Source organism: Ptiloglossa arizonensis, chromosome 10 (assembly GCF_051014685.1).
Source record: "Ptiloglossa arizonensis isolate GNS036 chromosome 10, iyPtiAriz1_principal, whole genome shotgun sequence".
Lineage (NCBI taxonomy): Eukaryota > Metazoa > Arthropoda > Insecta > Hymenoptera > Colletidae > Ptiloglossa > Ptiloglossa arizonensis.
Window position 1 is genome coordinate 5,089,557 of NC_135057.1, and position 20,171 is coordinate 5,109,727.

At 34.5% G+C, this 20,171-nt stretch overlaps 1 protein-coding gene and 1 long non-coding RNA gene across 2 annotated transcripts; one reads left to right on the plus strand and one right to left on the minus strand.

The window, feature by feature from the left end:
* Window positions 1–404: 404 nt before the first annotated feature.
* On the minus strand, window positions 405–2,376 carry LOC143152227 (uncharacterized). The gene is made up of 2 exons (XR_012993527.1): window positions 2,037–2,376; window positions 405–1,024 (listed from the first exon to the last, which is right to left on the minus strand). It is a non-coding gene; the product is annotated as an uncharacterized LOC143152227 (long non-coding RNA).
* Window positions 2,377–2,513: 137 nt separating this feature from the next.
* Lgr3 (Leucine-rich repeat-containing G protein-coupled receptor 3) lies at window positions 2,514–19,769 on the plus strand. Its single transcript, XM_076322102.1, has 22 exons — window positions 2,514–2,670; window positions 4,406–4,732; window positions 6,308–6,421; window positions 7,094–7,171; window positions 7,292–7,394; window positions 7,974–8,045; window positions 8,138–8,209; window positions 8,773–8,916; window positions 9,240–9,308; window positions 9,380–9,451; window positions 9,539–9,610; window positions 9,711–9,782; window positions 10,096–10,167; window positions 10,252–10,323; window positions 10,479–10,549; window positions 11,028–11,189; window positions 12,503–12,648; window positions 13,964–14,114; window positions 15,080–15,209; window positions 15,294–15,484; window positions 15,967–16,125; window positions 16,273–19,769. The coding sequence occupies exons 2-22, from the start codon at window positions 4,501–4,503 to the stop codon at window positions 16,389–16,391; spliced, it is 2,373 nt and encodes a 790-aa protein (XP_076178217.1). The 5' UTR covers window positions 2,514–2,670; window positions 4,406–4,500; the 3' UTR covers window positions 16,392–19,769.
* Window positions 19,770–20,171: the final 402 nt, after the last annotated feature.

The following is a 20,171-nucleotide window of genomic DNA, read 5'->3' on the forward strand; positions in this document are numbered from 1 at the left end:
TAGAGAACTCATATTAGAATTTAATAATGAAATTTATTTTATTTGCCTAATTAATGTAATTATTGCCCCTATCATTTGCTTAAACAAAAAAATCAATCATAATAATTATAGGATATTCATCTGTTATACAAACATCTATTATAGTTATTTTATTTATAATTAACAAAAACACATTTTTAACATATTTCATTTTATATTCAATAATTTCTTTAATTTTAATTTTTATATTTAAAATAATAAAGATTAACTCTTCTTCCTTATTTAATATATTAACCTCTAACAAAAGAAAAATTATTTTATACTCAATAATTATTATGTACACAAATTTCCCACCTATAGCACTCTTTATACGAAAATAAATCGTCCTAGAAACATTAATAAATTCAAGAATAAAATTTACCGTGGAAGGTTTAATTTTACATTTATTCGAAAGATGAAACATGCAAAAGTTTGTACAAAAGTATTTATTTATTTTATCGCACGGTAGGGAATATCATACAAATGGAAATACTTATCTCTAATGTCGTTAAATTGTACTTGTCGCGCCATCTATTTGTGGAAATTAGAACAATTCCTCGACAAACTTGAGCGTTTCTCCGCCAGGTGTTTTCACCCCTTAAGTGTAGTTTAACACACCTTTAGATACGTTTAGATACAAGCCTTGCTCCACATCCCTTTTCACGACCGCCAGTAAAGGTAGCACGAGATGCATGTTCAGCCGAAACATCACGGCCTTCAGTACTATCTAGATCGTCGGAAACGATAACGTGATATTTTTCAACGACTTCTCAAGGTCGTGCATGTTCTGCAGGAACGTCACGATCTCCAGCCAAGTGAATATCATGACGTACGTAATGTAGAAGAAAAATCGAACGTCGTTCCGATTATCCGGCCAGAGACCGGATAAGCCGAGGATGCGTTTGCTCCACGAGAGCACGTTCTCGTCGTACAATAATTCCACGTTCAACGATACCGGTTTCTTCAACCTCGCAAACATGATAATTCGACAATCGTATCGTTTGTCCTGGAAGATAGCAAAGCATTGGATCGTGAATGTCGATCGTTTTCTTAAATACCGAGCAGACTGTACGATTTTTATCTCTTTAAGTTATTCAACGTGAACGTGTAACAACGGAACAGTTCGGAAAAGATAATTGTTTGATACGTTTCAATGTGTGCAGACAGTTTTTATTCGATGGACAGCGTTTTGTATATCCATAATGAAAATGAAGAAATAAACCATTATTAATTCGTGGATCGAGTACTTTTACGATCGATTTATATTTTTTTAATATTCGATTAAAATTGAATAAGATTGATTTAACGAATTTTGTCTCAAGGGAAATACGAACGTGATGTAATTTATAACAATATCGCGATATAACAAAGGACACGAGGAGATAACGAATTGGAAAAATAATAGAAAATATAAAAGAGTACAAATGACGAATTAACTCCTTTTTCCCGATTAACAGGTCAAACTTGATGTAAAATTGAAAATTAGAAAACTTCGAAGATAAAAGGAAATTCATTTGCTAGAGAAAAATTCGGATTTTTACAACACGAACGAAATTTTTTAAATTTCTTTCAATTTTAATTTTCACATATATTCGTGTAATAATAGTTATCCGTTGCAAGTTAAGGTCTGTGTATTTGCACAGCTGTTCTGAAATTAAAAAATTTCTAAGAAACGAGGCGTTCAAATTATCAAATAGCGTAACAAATTGCGAAAACAACTGTCCCGTCACTTCATCGATCGTTACAATAACATATTAATTCCTGTTCGTATCATCGAACAATGTACAATAGTACACAAGTTGCTCAATAAAAGTTTTGTCGTTCAACAACAAAAAAATGTAGCTATTAGATTCGTCGTTTTATTTTTCCATAGATGGTACTACTTCATGTAGATCTGTCGACTCATTTGAATATATTAAAATTTTTCAAAGTTGAAGTGTCATACTATTTTTGTTACAATGAAAGCAACGACAAAACTTATCGAACAACCTAGTATTTTACGTATAATAGAAACTCACTTTCAAAAATTGGTTTGCATTACATTTCCTTGATCGTGAAGCAATGCTTCCGATGTATCAAGATCTCGTATTGAAAATGTCTCCGTCACGAGTAACAGCCAAAGTTTTCGTATCGATAGCCGATAAGCGACTGGAACTCCGAACGAAACGATCGGTCGGTTTCGTTGACGAAAACTTGGCTAAACATTCGCGAACTGGACGTTGCCCGGAATCACGGCAGCTTTTTCGATCGATACGTAGTTCTCCATTAATGCGTAATTACATATTCCGTGGTCGCGGAACGTGTGGCCAGTTGCGGTCATCGGCGTGAATTCTGACTGCTCGAAGTGTGGCTGCAATTTTGTCACAGACGAATCAGCATACGTTATTAGAGGCACTGGTGTTTCGTGTACTTGGGAAGGTACGTACGTATGACGCAACCACCGAGAACGAACTTCGTGAAAACGTTACGACGCAATTATTAGTTTCTCCACTTTTTCGAACCAAGAACTTCGATCTCCCAGCGCTTGACGGTGTAATTATCTTCCAATGTTTGTTTTTCAATTTCATCGAAAGCAAAAATTTCATCTCCGCGTTGAATTGCAAAGTAACGCTGGGTTTGGTTGTATTGTCACGTTGTGAAATCCATCGACCGGTAAGCTGTTGGTAATTCTAAAACTTTTGGTTTAGTACGGATTATTTATCAGAATATATATTAAGAACAAATTTCGTCTACAAATTGAATCGCAAAATAACGGTGCAAACAGTTGTATTATGATTTTGTGGAATACATAAACTGTTGGTAATTCTAAAACTTTCGGTTTAGTTCGGATTATTTTTCAGAATTGTATTACGAACAAATTTCATCTACAAATTGAAACGCAAAATAACGGTGTGAACAGTTGTATTGTCATTTTGTGAAATACATAAACTGTTGGTAATTCTAAAACTTTTGGTTTAGTTTGGATCATTTTTCAGAATATATATTACGAAAAAATTTGATTTTCTAGTTGAATTTCAAAATAACAGTGTAAACGGTTGTATTATCACCTCGTGAAACAGATAAACCGAAAAGCTGTTGGTAATTATAAAATTTGCGGTTTAATTCGCATTATTTTTCAGAGTAAGTATTACAAATGTTAAAGGAATAGAAAATAGTAATAAAAGTAATCTAAGTTTGTAAGAAACTGTGCGATACATCGAATAGCTTCTAAAAATAAATAATTTAAATTTGACGAATAATGTATCAACGAAAGGTACAAATATGTTTAAATGTTGGAGATTTCTTTGCGTCCCTATTGATGAATTATTGATACAGTATTGTGAACTTTGATACGAAAAGACGCTATCTACCGATAGTTAATTTGTATCATAGAAACGTTACGGAGTAATAATTAACGGATTGAGTAACAAGTTCGTTTTATTGTCTCAAAGTGTTACTAATAAAAGGTGATTTCTGTAGACACTAAACGTTTACGTAAATGTAATATTACACATTTTATAGAGAAGCTCGAGCGAATTATTGGATCTAATAAAATCTCCATAATTTCAAACGGAGAATTTCGATCTTAGATCGAATTCTTACATTTGGAAAGTACGATTGCCATTTTACACTAACGGCTTAGTTTATTCGCTAATAAAAGTTTAAACTCGAAGTGTAGTTTACTAGTTCCACTCTGTGAACTCCAATAGCTATAGTTTAAATAGTTGTGTCGTTCTATATTGCGAATCTTGAATACGTAGAGCTATATTGTGAATTTGATACAGTAGAGCGTGAAATATTTTATAATTTATGCGTGTCTAAGAGTCCTAAATTCATAAAGAAATCGGCTAAAAAACAAATGAATTTCTGTGCATTAAATACAACGAAATATCATAACTGTATTACTAGGCAATGAGTTGCGTCCTCCTCTAAAAATGAATTTAAACCAAATATTCATTTATTTCGATGTAACCGTAACTAGTTCGATGAGGAAGCACTTAAAAGTGAAATCTGAGAGGTTCGAAATTATCGTCGAAAAATTAATAAATTAATCCGCGAGACGCGACCGTGTCAATACCAAAGGAGATGACTTGCGCGATATTAATTTTTCCATTTATCATCGAACGCGTACTTGTTGACGTATTTGAAAATTTACCAATACTTTCATCAGCTTATCGCCTGTTTTCTGTATCACGTATTTCACCTCCACGATTCATCGATCAATTGAATTTAAAGAGACGTTCCGTCGGAGTGAAAATCAATTTTTCTTCTATCGTTACGAATCTGTTCCACCTACGCTCAGGCTGTCATCTTCGTTCTCTCGTCGCATGATATTCTTTACAATCGAAAACGTCTATCTGTACCGTGGAGATCGTTCAGATAAGAATAATCGATCGATGTAATTCAGAATGGAATCTCGAGCAACAAACGGACAAGGAAACCTCGTTCGAGGACGATGAAGAGCGCGTGTGCGCGACGTCGGAGCTTGCAACGTGCTAGCGGATGCAACCAGTGTCATGCAGTCGTTGCACCGAGTGGACGTGGAGAACGTTGCTCGTGCGAGGAAAAGCACGAAACTCGATCGAAACCAACCGCGAGAGATCGATTTCAAGCTCTTACAGGAGGAACAGATATTTTCAATTCGACATGCGATACAAGCGAATCGGCATTATTGGAGCGTCTTTGATCGCTTCCGTATGCTTACTAGCAGGGCTCATGTATTACTTTAATCAAGGTACGTGACTTGTTATAGATTTCTGGGAATTTACAGGGTGACCAGAAATAACGTTAAACGTTCCAACAGTGACACATTTTTAGTCATTATTTCATTCAAACGCAACGAAACAAATAATTAGCAATTTTTAAACTACGAAAGCGATCTTCGTTAATTGTCTATTCGTTGGTTCTTGGAACAACTGTCTGTTTTAATAAATTATTATGACACGACACGACGCATTTTCTATTTGTTCAACAGTGACCGTGGCAACAGTATATTTACCGGAAAATAATTAATGATTTTAGCCTTACTTTATATGTTGATAGTAACTCAGAGTAGAACTAGTACCGAAACTAACAATAATAGAATAAAATAAAAGAAGAGCGTATTAAAAAGTTATGTAAATTAAAATATATTGTAACTTTTTTGTACAAAACCGTAATTTAACACTCCGTTACTATTGGTTACCCTGTATCACATTTTCTCCCAATATTTAATGGTCGTTCATTTGGTAGTTTCAGTGATATTTTTAACAATGACAATTTAAATAACTGGATGCTTAGTAAAAAATGCTTAACACGCGATTTGATTATAGTATAGTAGTACCTGTTATATGTAAAATTTACTTCTGTTTTAGACGTTAAAAAAATACAATTTGTTCGGAAAAACGTCGCAAAATATTAAATTAATTTCGTAGAATCAACAGTTGAGTTTCCACGTATTGATTATTTGCACGATATTTACACGACAAAACACGCGGTATAAACGATAACTTAGTATTTTCAAATTGTGCTGAAAGTTATGCTTTTGTTATTGATATTTATCCGTGTGTACGCATTGAAAGAAATAATTTTTCAAGAATTATCGAACGTACTGAGAACTTGATTATTTTCCTCTTTTTTTAACGAATAACGTCTTCAACAATACGTAATAAATCCATCTTTTGTCACTTATAGCACTTACAAGTATTGAATTATGACGAAGTTTACGTAAACTTTGTCTTATACGTATTGTGTTAACGACACAAAGTTAAAAAAAAATTGCAAGTTCATACAACGTTACGTAAATTATCTCTCAGTCGTGTATCTCTGATAAATAGTACTTATTTCTTAATGCTTCGCAGCGCTGAAAGTTCCGTAGTTTTGGGTTACAATATTTCGCGAATTGGAAGCAATCATTAATGCTTTATAAATATTATTTTAATTCAATTTCATCTTTCGTGCGAGTTCAATATGTGTTTGAAACGGTCTAGAAATAGATAATTGACCAAGCCGGCAAAAGAGGTCGCGATTGGATGAAAGAAGCGGACAAATTAAGTTATTAATCAATTACTCACTGATAGTAACCCATTCCTCGTCGTTTCTGAGCCGGAGTATAATTTAAATTATCTTCGAACAACTGCATCCACCATAGTGCTTCGTAATTCGCCCGAATTCATTTTATTGCTACCAAGTGACTTTAATATTATCTTAACTATCCTTCCAACCGACTTAGGTAAGCAGAACTTACATTGACAACAGACGATGACTTCGAGTTCAATGTTGCGACCTTTATCAATAGAGAAATCACGCGAAAAATTCTTCGTGATTGCAGACACCTGTCCCGTGGGAACTTTCCTTTGTCACAACACCACTATTTGTTTACCACAAAGAAATTGGTGCAACCAGGACGTGCAGTGTCCTTACGGCGATGACGAACAAAGTTGCTGTAGGTTAACATTCTTAGATAACAATTTCAATATTTTCTCATTAAATAATATCAAAGGAGAATATTCATACCGGGTGTAAGTAAATTTAGAAATTTTATGAGTCGTTGAAAGAATTTATTGAAAGAAACAACAGTTCTAGCACACGTCCGTAAGGTAATAATTTCATAAATATTCGGAGTTATAATTTGTAAGTAAATAATTGTGTATCGTCTAAACTGAGTTTTATAGAAGATACTTAGAATAACGGTGAATTTTTAACTTGGAATTAATATTCTGAATTCTTAGCACGTTATCGACAGCATACTATCAAAAATACGCAACAATTTGTTAACGTTATATTTGATAAAATTTCATTGACAGATTTAATCAAGTATATATGCAATACGTAAATTGCAGTCTCCTATCAATATACGTTTCACGTTAACAGTGTTTTAAGATATTAATAATTCTAGGGCACACACACGGTTGCATTAAAAGCTATTTGTTTACAAGTTAGAAAGTATTGTTATTGTTCGAAAACGATTGTTTTACGAAAGTATTTTTATCGAAACTTTTTCAATTCGTATCTAGAATATTAAAACACCCTGTATTTCTTCGCGTACTTGTATACGGTATCAATTGCATCCTTCGAAGTAACATTCTTTAAGTAGAAAATGTTATCTTGCACACAGTTGATCCCCACGGTGTGTTGGACTGGTTTGGCAATGACAGAGACTCCTTGAAGGAAGCCTTAAGGGATTTCGTTTGCGGTAATAAATTATCCATGATTTATTAAACGGAGAGACAGAATATCGGATAGCACGAATAAGACAGAGAGAAAAAATAATATGTACGAAAGACAGAATTGGAACATTACGTTTCTTTTGTAGATGTCACTGACATTCCAGTCGGATGTACGTACATGATGTGTCGCGCAACTTGTCACAGATATTCCGAAATACCTCAGAACCTGTCTTCTCAAACGACCTCGATGTACGAATTCTAAAAATTTCAAACTCGAGTACTCTATACAGGGTGCTCCAGGAAGAAACCGAATAACTTTACCAGTATGTTTCATAGATAATTCTAAATAAAAAGTGTTGTATACACTATGGGTTTTGGTGCACTCGTTTTTGATTTATTTCAAAAAATAGATTCTATATGTACACAATTGAAATAGAGTAATAGTATTTTATTTTGCACTTCTTATCTTCTTTCACTCGTATAGGATAAAGAAGGTATAAACATAAATCTATTCGAAGTTTTAACGATCGTTGTTACTCTATTCTAATAATTTGATTTCCCTTACTTGCAACGTTCCAGTGTACTTCTTGACACGCATTTTGTGCTATACTTGAATAAAATAAATAACGATTATCTTGAGAATTAATCAACCAAGACTCGTAACGTATGTATATCACGTTTTCGTTTCAAAATTATCTACCAAACATACCGATAAAGTTATTCGATCTCCTTTTAAAACACCCTGTATCGTACTTCGTATACTTTTATACAGTATTTTTCAATGCTATTAAACCAACGTAAAAATTGAAAACCGACAAACTTTTTTAGAAGTCTGTACGACAGCTCAATTAAACGTGTGCCAAGGAATGTTTTTGCGCGATACTCGGAAATACGCATACTGTAAGTGTTTTTCGATAGATTCTGGGTGGAGATTGATTATGAGCAATATTGTTCAAAAATATATTTAAAGAGAAGAAAACCGTTTTTTCCAGATATCTCGATGACATCGGCATAAGCGAAATAGAAATCGGTGCTTTCGCAAATTTAACGAAACTAGTTTGGTTGTAAGTATCTTTGCAACAATTTTTTTTATAATATTGATATGACTCTGTTTTTTAAAAGCTATATCGTGGAATATGGGAAATACAAAGGGGCAGTGGAATTATTGGGAAATGTCTAAATATGCCATAAATATATATTCGTGATTAATTATCTTTACATCAATTTTTTTTATAATATTGGTATGACTCTGTTTTTGGAAAACTATATTATGGAATATGGGAAATACAAAGGGGCAGTAGAATTATTAGGAAATGTCTAAATTTGTCATAAATATACACTTGTGATTAATTAAGACTGTAATTACCATATGGATGTACTTAAGCAATATATAATAATATAGGGTATTTTTTATAATAGATACGATTACAGCTTGCTCATCCTTCTCTTTAATTTTTTACTCGTAAAATTTGCAGTAACACTATTTTCTTAAATTTATGTCGTCATCGATAAATAACGAAGAGTGTGGACACTTTAGGTTAAAAGACAATGAACCTATTTTTCCTAAACACGTCTCTCTCTCTTAGCTATAATGTAATTTACGGATTGATATAAAATTTATCTGCAGAGCGTTGGATAATAATAACATCAGTAAGCTAGTGCCGGGACATTTTACCAATTTGATTAATTTGGAGTCCTTGAGGGCGAATAAGAACAGAATCACCGTGGCAGATTTCTCGGATCTAGAGGGAAGCAACACTTTAAATTTCATGTAAGTTACTCGCATAACTCTCTTCGTCACGGTGGTAGTATTAAAAATTTATCAAACACGGATTTTAATTTTCGAACGACAGTAATGTAATTCATTAACGAAAAAGAATTAGAAGGTGAAATTGCTGCGATTCTTGATAGAATCGTATTTAATCATAATAGTTATAATCAATAATATCGTCTAAATTTTAAATACAACGATTATAAAGAACAGTAATCGTTTTCGAAAATTGAGAAACACTTGCAAACATATTTAGTTATATTTTCAACTGTAACGTGCGTCGATATTGTTGCAACTGTTTAATCAAATTACACACTTTGTAGAAACTTAAGTCAAAATCGGTTAACATCGGTAACTCTGAAGCTACCGTACCTGCCAACGCTGAAGGAGATGTAAGCTTTTGCCCTACAGTTTCCATAAACTTTAAATTTCGTTCGTTTCGATCGGTGAAATCAATTTTCAGATTACTGGATGAAAATAACTTCGAGTCCATACCCGACACACTGTTCGTTGGTTGTTCAGCGTTAAGATCATTGTACGTTCGTAAGTAGATATCGAAAACAAGAATTGAGCGCGTATCGTGGTGTCGGTTTCGATTAACGAACGATATCGGGTCCCGCAGGAGCATGCAGAGAAACGCGATCAGAACGATCGGGGAGGACACGTTCCGAAATTTGGAGCAGCTCGAGGAACTGTGAGTTTGTAAAACTCGCGCGAGAGTCTCGCGCGAGAAAGTACCGATGTTACGTTCGTCGTTTATCACGGTCTCGTACGAAATAAATTTTTCTGTCCAGCAATTTGGCGTTCAATGAAATAACGACCGTACCGCTGAATGTATTCCAGCCTTTGAAAAATCTGACGAGGCTGTAAGTATACGAGGGACGGGTATTCGCATAAATTGTAACGCTACACGTCTTAAGCTACGCGCGTGCTCGCAACATATTTACATGATATTTACCGTCGAACACGGCGTTAGAAAAGCAAACGAGAGGAACGTCACGTATGGCCGGCATTGCCACTTTTATTTATTCCGACGTCACGTAAGAAAATATGGCGGGTGTGTGACCGCGCGCGTTGCCGGAATTACATAAATCCCCCGGAGGATTGTTTATCGTTTAAATACACCCGTCTCGCTATATTTTTTCACCAGTTCTCGTTAACGATTGTCACGAATTTCAGAGAGTTAGGCTACAACAATCTCTTCAATCTACCGATGGCGGTGTTAAGTCCATTGACGAATCTTCATTCACTGTGAGTTTCGTCGATACTGTTCGCAATATTGTTGCCCGAAATTGCTTCCACGGATCGTTTAATTATCGTTCGTGTAAATTTCAGCGACTTGGAGGACATAAGTTTGGACACGTTAGAGAAGAACGCGTTCGACGTGTTCCCGCAATTGGATTACGTGTAAGTAGATCCAAACGTAACTCGCCAGACAAATTTCATTATGTTTTAAATCGATTCACCGGTTCGTATTCACCGTACGATACATCTTACTCGATCGATAGAATAAATTTTATTCTTTCGGAGAATAAATTAATTTTTGGTCGATGTGTTTGTAGATATTTCAAGAAATTTCACTATTGCGCGACATACGCGCCGAACGCGCAAAGATGTCGGCCATCCAGTGACGGTAAGACAAATTCGTAAAAAAATTTTAAAAATATTATACTTTATTTAAATTAAATTTAATTCGTTACGTTCTCGGACTTTCTCATACGTTCGATCGATATTTATTTTCACGAATGGAAATTTCTTGTTTCTTTGTTTTAAATAATTTCAAACGGTACACTTCACTGTTGCTGTAAATTTGTAAGCTTCTGCTTTCGTTTAAATTACACGTACAAATTTTTAACACTCGTAACCGTACATTAATATTATATATTATTGAACTATTATTGGTACATAAACTACTCCTCTTAGAAGATTGTAATTACCAAGATATTCGTAGTAATTACAGTGGAATTTTTCGAGAAACGTAATGATATTAATGAGATGTTAACGAACGATATAATTTTCGAATCAACGTTAAAATAGTATCGTTCGGAAAAAATATGGTTTTCATCGAGCGAGTAATAAGTGATTTAATACGAGATTAATTTTCTGCTCAGGAGTCTCCTCGTTGTCCCATTTACTCGATAAGACTTTGCTGCGGGCAGCAGTGTGGGTAATATCGTGTGTTACCTGTATGGGTAACGTGCTTGTTCTATGGGGAAGATTCACGGCCAAGGACGAGAATCGTGTACTGACTATCATCATCAGAAACCTGGCTGGTTAGTGGTTAGAAAGGACTACTTTCGAGTAAATATTTTAACCCCTTATTGCGTGAATTTTATTGTACCTTTTAGAAGAGATATTATCTTTTGAATATTTTCACGTCGGTGAATTAATCGATATTCGAACTAAACAATAAATGAATAAATCTGTAGAATTATGCTGCAGTAGAAAAACATTGTACGTAAATTTTGTCGAATGTCAGTGTTGAATACATTGCGCAATACAGGGTTAAAAATTACTCGGTTTCTATTAATTCGAACAACTAGTAATTCGTGCTATTTTATCGCAAAAAATGCTGTATTAATTATTAATACAGAGAACCGTTTCAAGTATTATTGAGCAAAATTCGGTTTACGTTTCGCAGAGTCGATATTATTCTATTATGGTATATAACTATTTTTTCAAATATGATTACATTGGAGGTACGTATGTACGTACGTACATTTGTTGGATATTATTCGAATGTGAAAGTAATTGGTTGTAATTGCGTTTTAATCGTGTAATTATTGGATACAAGCGGAGAGATTTTGCATCGTTGACCCCTTACTGTACACGGTTGCGCTTGAACTGCCGTATGAAATATCAATCTATTAAAATCCATACGAATGTATCATAAAATGATAGCAAACAAAAATTTCGACCAAATTAATTCCAACTGCGAAGCAAATTGGCAATTATTAGTATTTCGTTTGGAAAGAGCTGCAGAAATTGAAACTGTATATCTATAAAATGAAGTTTACGATCAGTCCAAGAAAAATCTTTAGTTTGAACTCTTCTTGGAAAAGAAATTACTTTTTGGTACAATATTGAAATTAATATTTCAGTGCAAACTAAACAGAAATGGCGAGAATCGAAGAGATTTCTTTGTACCTCCTCTGTATCCTATATTTTTATCGGGCTATAGTTTGTTCCAATTTTTACATTTCACAAGTAATTTTACAAACATAAAATACTCATCATCGAAGTTTGTCAAAAAGCAACTCGATTTTCCATCGATCAACCGGAAAGTTTTGGATAGAAACGCTGCAAAAGTGTCGAAAAAGAGACACGAGGATAGACATTTAATTGTTAATCGTAAAAAAATCCCACCAAGACTTCGCAGTCGCTCAATGTATTCTTATTCGTTTAGAATACCATAAATAAGTGGACGCAGGCGGATGCAAGGCATTATCGTAAAAGCCGCGACCTATCGTTGTGAATACTCCGCAGCGTAGAAACGATTGATCGACCATATTCGGTTCTAATATCGTCGATCATAAATCATTGAATCACATGGGCGCGGTATGGGACTCGCATAATCCTTTTACAGTCTCCGACACGTTGATGGGAATATATCTATTCGTAATCGCTGTGGCGGACATGATATTCCGCGATAATTACAATCGGGTCGCCAGTTCCTGGATGTCCTCCTGGGAATGCACCATTTTAGGAGTTTTGGCGATGACATCTCTGGAGGTATGTTTAACAATATTTTTAACACTTTGGTCGGGAATATGGATACGAATCTGGGATAGGTTAAGTCGAATAAGAGAAAACTGATAGAGAATAATGTTGTTTACATTTTATATATAAAATATAAAAAAATATTGTAATAAAGTAATTGTAAATTGAAATTTCAATAGTATTATTGAAATGAACCTGTATCAATTGTTCAAAGATTAATGATGGTTCAAATAATACCTAAATTACTGATTTTATAGTATAATAACTTTAACTATTTGTAATACAAATTTTTCTTCTATAATTATTTTCTAAAATCGTTATTGCAATTGACACTTACACTAGATACTTATTCTTTTTACACGAAACAATGCTTTTCATCATCTTGCATACGAAAATAATCGGTTTAAGACACCGATAAGCGAATAGTTGAAACATTTTACATCTTATGTCACAAAAGTTACCACGCAACATTTATTTCTATCAACTTTTCTCTGTCTTCGTCTAGAAACCACCTACAGACCGTTCCAGTTTCTAGAATCTACTTGTATATATTTATCTGCGAGGTCTACACTTACTTTCGAACATATTTCAGCTATGTCTCACTGGTTCGTGAAATTAATTTTTGTTACGTAATCGTTCGATAAATTTTCACGTCACAATTCGTTGCAACACGATGTGAACTTAAAATTATTTATGCAATCCCGTTCGATTTCAATACATTAAAAACTCGCGAGAATATGAAATTTCATTTTATATTAATCGACTTTCTAAAATTATTTACATTTATCGAATTTTCAGAAATGGACGTTCTTGAATTAACGAATGATTTCTTGAATTACCTCAATAACAAAGGTAGTTGAATTCATAAAGAAACAATGTAGTGCAGTTAATCGAAGTTAGACACTTTTTTCTAACGCAGTATCGATTAAATTCAAATTTTTCCATACTATGTTTCAAGAGAGATCGTATGCTATCTCGACAATACTTTGAAATAAAATTAGCCACAACGTGCAATAAAAGGAATGTCCAAGATCATAAAGAAATAATGTCGTGAAGTTAATCAATTAAATCAATTAAATTCAAATTATTTCCACATTTCGTTTCTCAAGATATCGAATGGTCCTTCGATAATCTTTCAAAATGGAACCCCTACACAAAACAATCAAAATATCTAAAATCGCAAGGAAACAGTGTCGTGGAGTCACTCGAAGACATTTTTTTTTCCAACACGGTGTAGATTAAATTCGAAAAATTTTCACGATCCGTTTTTCGAAAGATCAAACGGTACTGCACCGTTAATGTATTGAAATGAAATCGATCTGTCAAGGTTTCAGTATTGATCCTGTCGTTCATGTCGATGGAACGATATATGCTAATCGCGGCACCACTAAAAGGTCACCGTACCATGACACCACAGACGGCGTTCGCGTCAATGATCATCATTTGGATCATTGGAATTACCCTTGCTCTCGTGCCAGGTTCGTCTTAATGGTTCTTATTCGTCCACGAAGAACGACTGCATGATCCGTGATAATATCTAATAACCTGTCAAGATGTCCGGCTGCTTGTTAATCCGTCGGTTATGATAACGTAATACGAGCTCAGCATCGCTGTTTTATTTGGTCGCTTTGTGAATCAATTAACTGTTGTGACGCTTCCTTAACGATTCTTCGACAGTCAACGCAGCGATTTTAAATCCATCCGTAGCGAATGTTGCAGCTTTTGTTTCACCGATACCTTTGATTCTCAAAAAATTCAACTTGGTGCGAACAATTGCTTGTAGTTTGGTTTCGTTGACTAAAGAACACGTATTACGTTTTCTTGTCTGCGTGCTGTATTATATTTTCTCATCTGCGTGCTTCCTCGCTCTAAATTTGTTCTCGGTCATTCTTACCGCGCAAACAATTTTTTTCCCTCAAAAATTTGAATACTCGAAAGTTTCCGAATGATATTTAGATTTAGTCACGATGAACCAAGAAATCGTGGTATTTTATGCGAGACTGTGCTGTAACAGTGGAACAGCAATGTGAATATATTTGAACGAAGAATGTGAAAGTGAATAAAATTTAAACTACGATATTTATAAAAATAAATAGGTATAAAATTTGGAACGAAGAACAAGAATGCAAGAAATGGGAGGAGAAAAATGAAAACCTCTCGATACAAATGCATGCGTGTATATTTAACGAAAGCAAAGTATGATCAGGTATCCACATTACACGATACTTTCATATTTTTCGTTAAAATTAGGGAAACTAAACGACAGATACTGAGAACAAAAATATTTCCGTAATTTTAGAAATTGGTTATTACTTCGAATTGTGCGTTATTGTACAGTTTATCTGAAACGATTGCTGCAAATTTCATTCGTCGTTACCATACGCTTGCACAACGCATATTGCGAGTATTAGCATCCTCAAAATAATTGTTAATTATTTGAAAGTTATTCACTGGCGAAGCAGCACGAGATTTTACGGCGTTAACGGAATGTGTTTCCCTTTACACATCGATGATCCGTATTTAATTGGATGGGAATATTCAGCTTTCATTTTCTTGGGATTAAATCTTACAGGGTAAGAAAGAGACTCGACAAAAATATCGCGGTACAAATGTTTTGTAAATAAAATTCGTAATCTTCTCGTTGCTTCGTATTACAGATTGATAACGATCGGTTACGTTTACGCGGGGATGTTTGCGAGTATTTGGAAAACGAGACACGCCTGTTCTTTGTCCGTTGGCGATTCCGAATTCGCCTTAAGGTTTTTCTTCATAGTGTTAACGGACGCTGCTTGCTGGGCACCGATTATCGCTCTGAAAATTAGAGCTCTGATGAAGTATCCTATACCAGGTGAGCGAACTAAAGTTACGTAAAATATTTGTATTAATTTCTTCGTTTTAAACTTCATTCTTACAGTATTGTTAAAGTGTAAAATGAAGCTACTTTTAGCTAGATTAAAATTACTTACGATAATTTGATTTTAATCACAACTGTGCAGATTCTTGATACTCGAACCGAGTACCTACTCGCAAATTGGAGTAATTCTTCGAGTGGTCCAACAAAGTTTCAATTTTATTCGATTTCATTGAGTGATCGACTGGCGAAATTATTCAAACGATTAATATTTTTGCAACCACTCGAAGTATTCGAAGCATCGAAATTTTATTCCAGATACGCGAATAATCGAACATACTTCTCCCGTTTAATTCGTTACAAGTTTTCTATACGATAATAATTTTGAGGCTCGAGCAATATGTGCAATTTCTTTTCTTTCTCTATTGTCAAACGTAGATTCTTTTCTTCCTTATTCTATACTACCTGCTTCTTTTTAGCGGATGTTCATGCCTGGGTAGTGGTTTTCATTCTTCCCGTAAATAGTGCAATTAATCCATTGCTGTATACTTTTACCACACCAAAATTCCGAGAGAGATTGAGCGATGGTTGGTTCGGAAAAGTGCGTAATTACGTCACGCACAGAAACTCCGCTGAAAGTACGTATTTCTTCTTCTACACGTATACTTTTGTATACCATTCGAATTTCATTTAATTGAGAACGATATCTTCGAAAATTTAAACGAACGTATCTTCCCGTCTGGTGAAATCAATAATTCCTAGTTACCCTCTGTAATTTGTTACAGCTTCTCAATTGTCTACGTCGCTGAACAACAAAGATGGAACCAACTGCAACCGCAAAATACCTCCTACGTTTGCCTGCAACGAGAAGATTAACTATGAAAAGCGCGATCATATTTTGTAAGTTGCATGTCGCACACCTAGTCCCTTCTTCCAAAGAATTCAACGGGTCGGATATTGTCTAGCTAGTCATTAATAGAGAAAAAAAATCATGTTGTAGAATAAATGAAATACAAGCCCTGAACGATACTTGCTGTTGTAACAACATGGTAAATGACGTTACACATACTGTAACGAATAGACAAAAATATTCCGCTGTAGCTATATCTATTTCTCGAATAGCTAACTTATGTAATGTCTTGATAGCTGCCTTGACGCAAAAATTGCTTCAGCGCGATCGTGTAAAATATGTAACAAATCGTAAACCTTCCTCGACAATTTCATTCCTTTTCGCGAAGAATCCATCAGGAAGATTTTCAAATTCCCCTTTTGGATAATTTTGGTTCTCTGTATTCTTGGTCATTGTAGATAGGCAGTTGTTAAGCAGTCGTTCGCAGAGTAAAAGTACAATTTACTCTATATTTTTGTACAATAGTCGTTTCTTCTTCAAATCTTACAGATCTTCCGTTTGTATAACTGATCTCTATTTCTAGTCCCTAAGTACGAAAGTACGATACGAACTGTCTCTACAGAAGAATGATTTCCCCGCGAATTTGAATTAAACTGCGAACCGAGACGTCGAATGAATTGTCACAGAAAATGTAAAAGTAGCATCGTAAACGTATCTAAACGTTAGCACGTTTACGAGAGGAAAAACTCAAACGAACACCTGGCAGCAAGGATCGTCGTGGCAATAATTTCACAGCGTCAGTTTTTACGATTTAATGGATCCGACGCTGCCAGTTATTGCACGCAATTTTGCAGAAATCACTGGCGACTTTACGACGCGCATTCTTCGTAAAATTTTTCAACCAGGCGGTACGAAGACACGCCGGTTATGTACTCCTACGTAGAAGTCGTTCTCTAAACCGTACATAAATTACTCCTAACGAAGACCGCGAACGCATTCGAAAAATTTATTGCATCCATTCTGATCTATCGGCAAATCGTGTACCACGACGCTGCACCGTTATCGGGGAACACTTCGGGTCAGCTTTGCTTGTACGATTTTCTTATTGTGCGACGAACAGTAACCGACTCTAGTTTTGACAACACGAGTCGTTGCTTGTGTCGGTGCTCGTAGAACGCGAATAATTCCATTAGTGACTCTATATGACTCAATTGTGTCAAAGACGTTAACAGCCTCGATCGAAGGAATTTAATTTAACTCGATCGTTGGAATCGAACAGTGGATAATGCTTCGAACCGAATTTTTTTTTTTTAATATTTTCTAAGACGTTGAAAATATTGTATTTAGATAAGCCAAAAATTGTTTCCACCGAGTTACGAGTAATTGTAAGTTTTACGAGTTACGCGAAAGCTAATAGTGCGAATACTTGTTAACGTTTAGTGCTTGTCTCTTCTCGATATTTTACGAAAAACTCAAAACGCTTTAGCTAGGAAGAACGCGCGTATTTTGATCGATACTCCGTCATTTTTTAACCGATACTCCATTTTGTACGAAAATAGTAACTTAATTTTTAAGGAAAATAGAATAGTCGATCCTCGATTTTCAACGATGTTGTAACTTTACGTATCAGGTTGCGACAAAAATTCCAATTCTTTGGTGAACGTAAATCGAGAATTCAATTTTAAATTACACTTTGCGCGAATAATTAAGATTTTACGTTAGACTGTGCTACACAGTGACTTTCCGCTGCAACTTTATATAAATGTCAATATGTTGAAATGTGCTGAACAAAGACAGAAAGTCGATGTATGTATCCTGTTGTCGGCGATGAGATATAATAAATGCAGTTAAGAACAAAGTAGATTGCCCGAGTAGAAAGTTATGGTGGCGATACGTTTAATTTAATGCCACACTGTGTAACAATTTATAATGAACTTACTTGCGTCTTTCGAACGACGCAAGAAAAAAATGATAATAAATTGAAATCGTGGTTCAATGAAGTTTTCAACGGAACTCTCCGGTTTATCATCATAATTATCGCCATAAATGTTAACTGCAGCTTTTTCGAAGAGGAAGAAAGTTAATTTCACGATCGTAAAATGGATACCGTCTATTGGTTTTGTTAGATGTTGCCTTTCATAATTAGCGACTATCGTCTTCTATTATCTCTATCACTTTTGAACCCATACACCTTTTCTCTCTGCAAGAAATATCAATCTTTGCAAGATTGGATTAATATACTATATTAATTAAGTCATAAATTAAACGTTACGTTCATTGCGATGTGCTTGTCTATCGAATCGGATAAATTGATCTACCGATCGGTCAATAAGACACGGTAATCAATTATTTTCATCGAAATTAAAATTAAATTATTCAAAGTTGCTGAATTAAAATAAAATATAATATATATAATCCAAACGAACATGATTTCGATTCATAATTTGGATCTTCTTCGATATAAAAAGTATCATTGTTTATACGTAAAAATATACAAGCAATTAAATCGTACAAGAAGAAGAAACGTATTCAAATTGTCTAAATTTAACTTCAGAATCGTTGTTTTTATTGCGCATATTTTCTTGAACTGTCTCCGCAAGGAGAAATTAAACGCATTAGTAGGAGGAGGATAATTCTTATAAAATATCGATAAAAGTTACAGAAATGTTCAAAATTCGATCGATGGCCTTTAATAAAATGGTTGAACCATTTCGAAACATTTTAAGTGCAAATCAAGATATTTCTGGAACGTGTCCTTTTATTTTTATTCTCTGATTCAGTTTTCACGATCTGGAAGGTGGTGTCTATTGAAAAATGAGATTGAAACGTGTGTAAACAGACGAGGATGCTTGAAATATCGCAGCACAAATTATAATGGTAATCCCGTATTATAATTAAATGTTTTCATGACTGGGTATCGATATTCGACTGCATTACGGTGGATCATAAATTATTATGCCGGTCAAAAAAAAACGCATCATTGCACTCTACGATTCGCCGCCACGTGGGCCGGCTCTTACACGATATAATGTATAATTTATGGTGGATGGCCAATGGGAGGATCCCGTTAAGGGGCCTCGATACTTCCTGCAAGACAGTTCGCCTTTTCGGACTGATTTTTCTTCCGTCTCGTGCCGACAACATTTTCTCCTCGAATAAAATTCAATTAGCCAATCTCAATCTATATGGTTGACTGTACAACTAATTTTGAATTCCAAATTTTTGCTTTATAAATGTTCGAATTACTGAATTGCCACATTGTACTTCTTTATTAGTACGTACCTAGAAGGAAATCGTTAAAATTTGCTGCGACTTTTATATCCTTCTCTCAATTTTAAAGGTATACTAATTCGATTATACCTATGGCTCTGTATCTCTTTAATCATCAGTACACGTCGTGTAGGTCACGTAAGAATGAAAAGATATGTCGCAGTATGGTACAACAAATTGTCGTCCTTAAATATTATTCTACAAAATGTGAGCTTCAAAAAGACAACTTTGAGAATATTTTAGAAAAGAAAAGAAAATATATATTCTATATTCTATGATGAACAAAAGTATGGGGTATTTAATATATTATTAGTAATATACATAGTATATTATTTATAATATGGATTATAAGATTGAATGTTAAATTATATCGAATAACCTTTGAATGTTGTAAGATTCGTTGAGAGATAAAAGACCAGAGGCAAAACCTCTTCTGTCGATACTAGAGAAACCAGTTTGGTTAAATATCACAAACTTTATTTATTTTTATTTCGACTTATTTAAAAGTACGTGTGCTACTTAAACTTACCGCAACTCGTATTCTTCGTTTAGTTTCAGAGTATT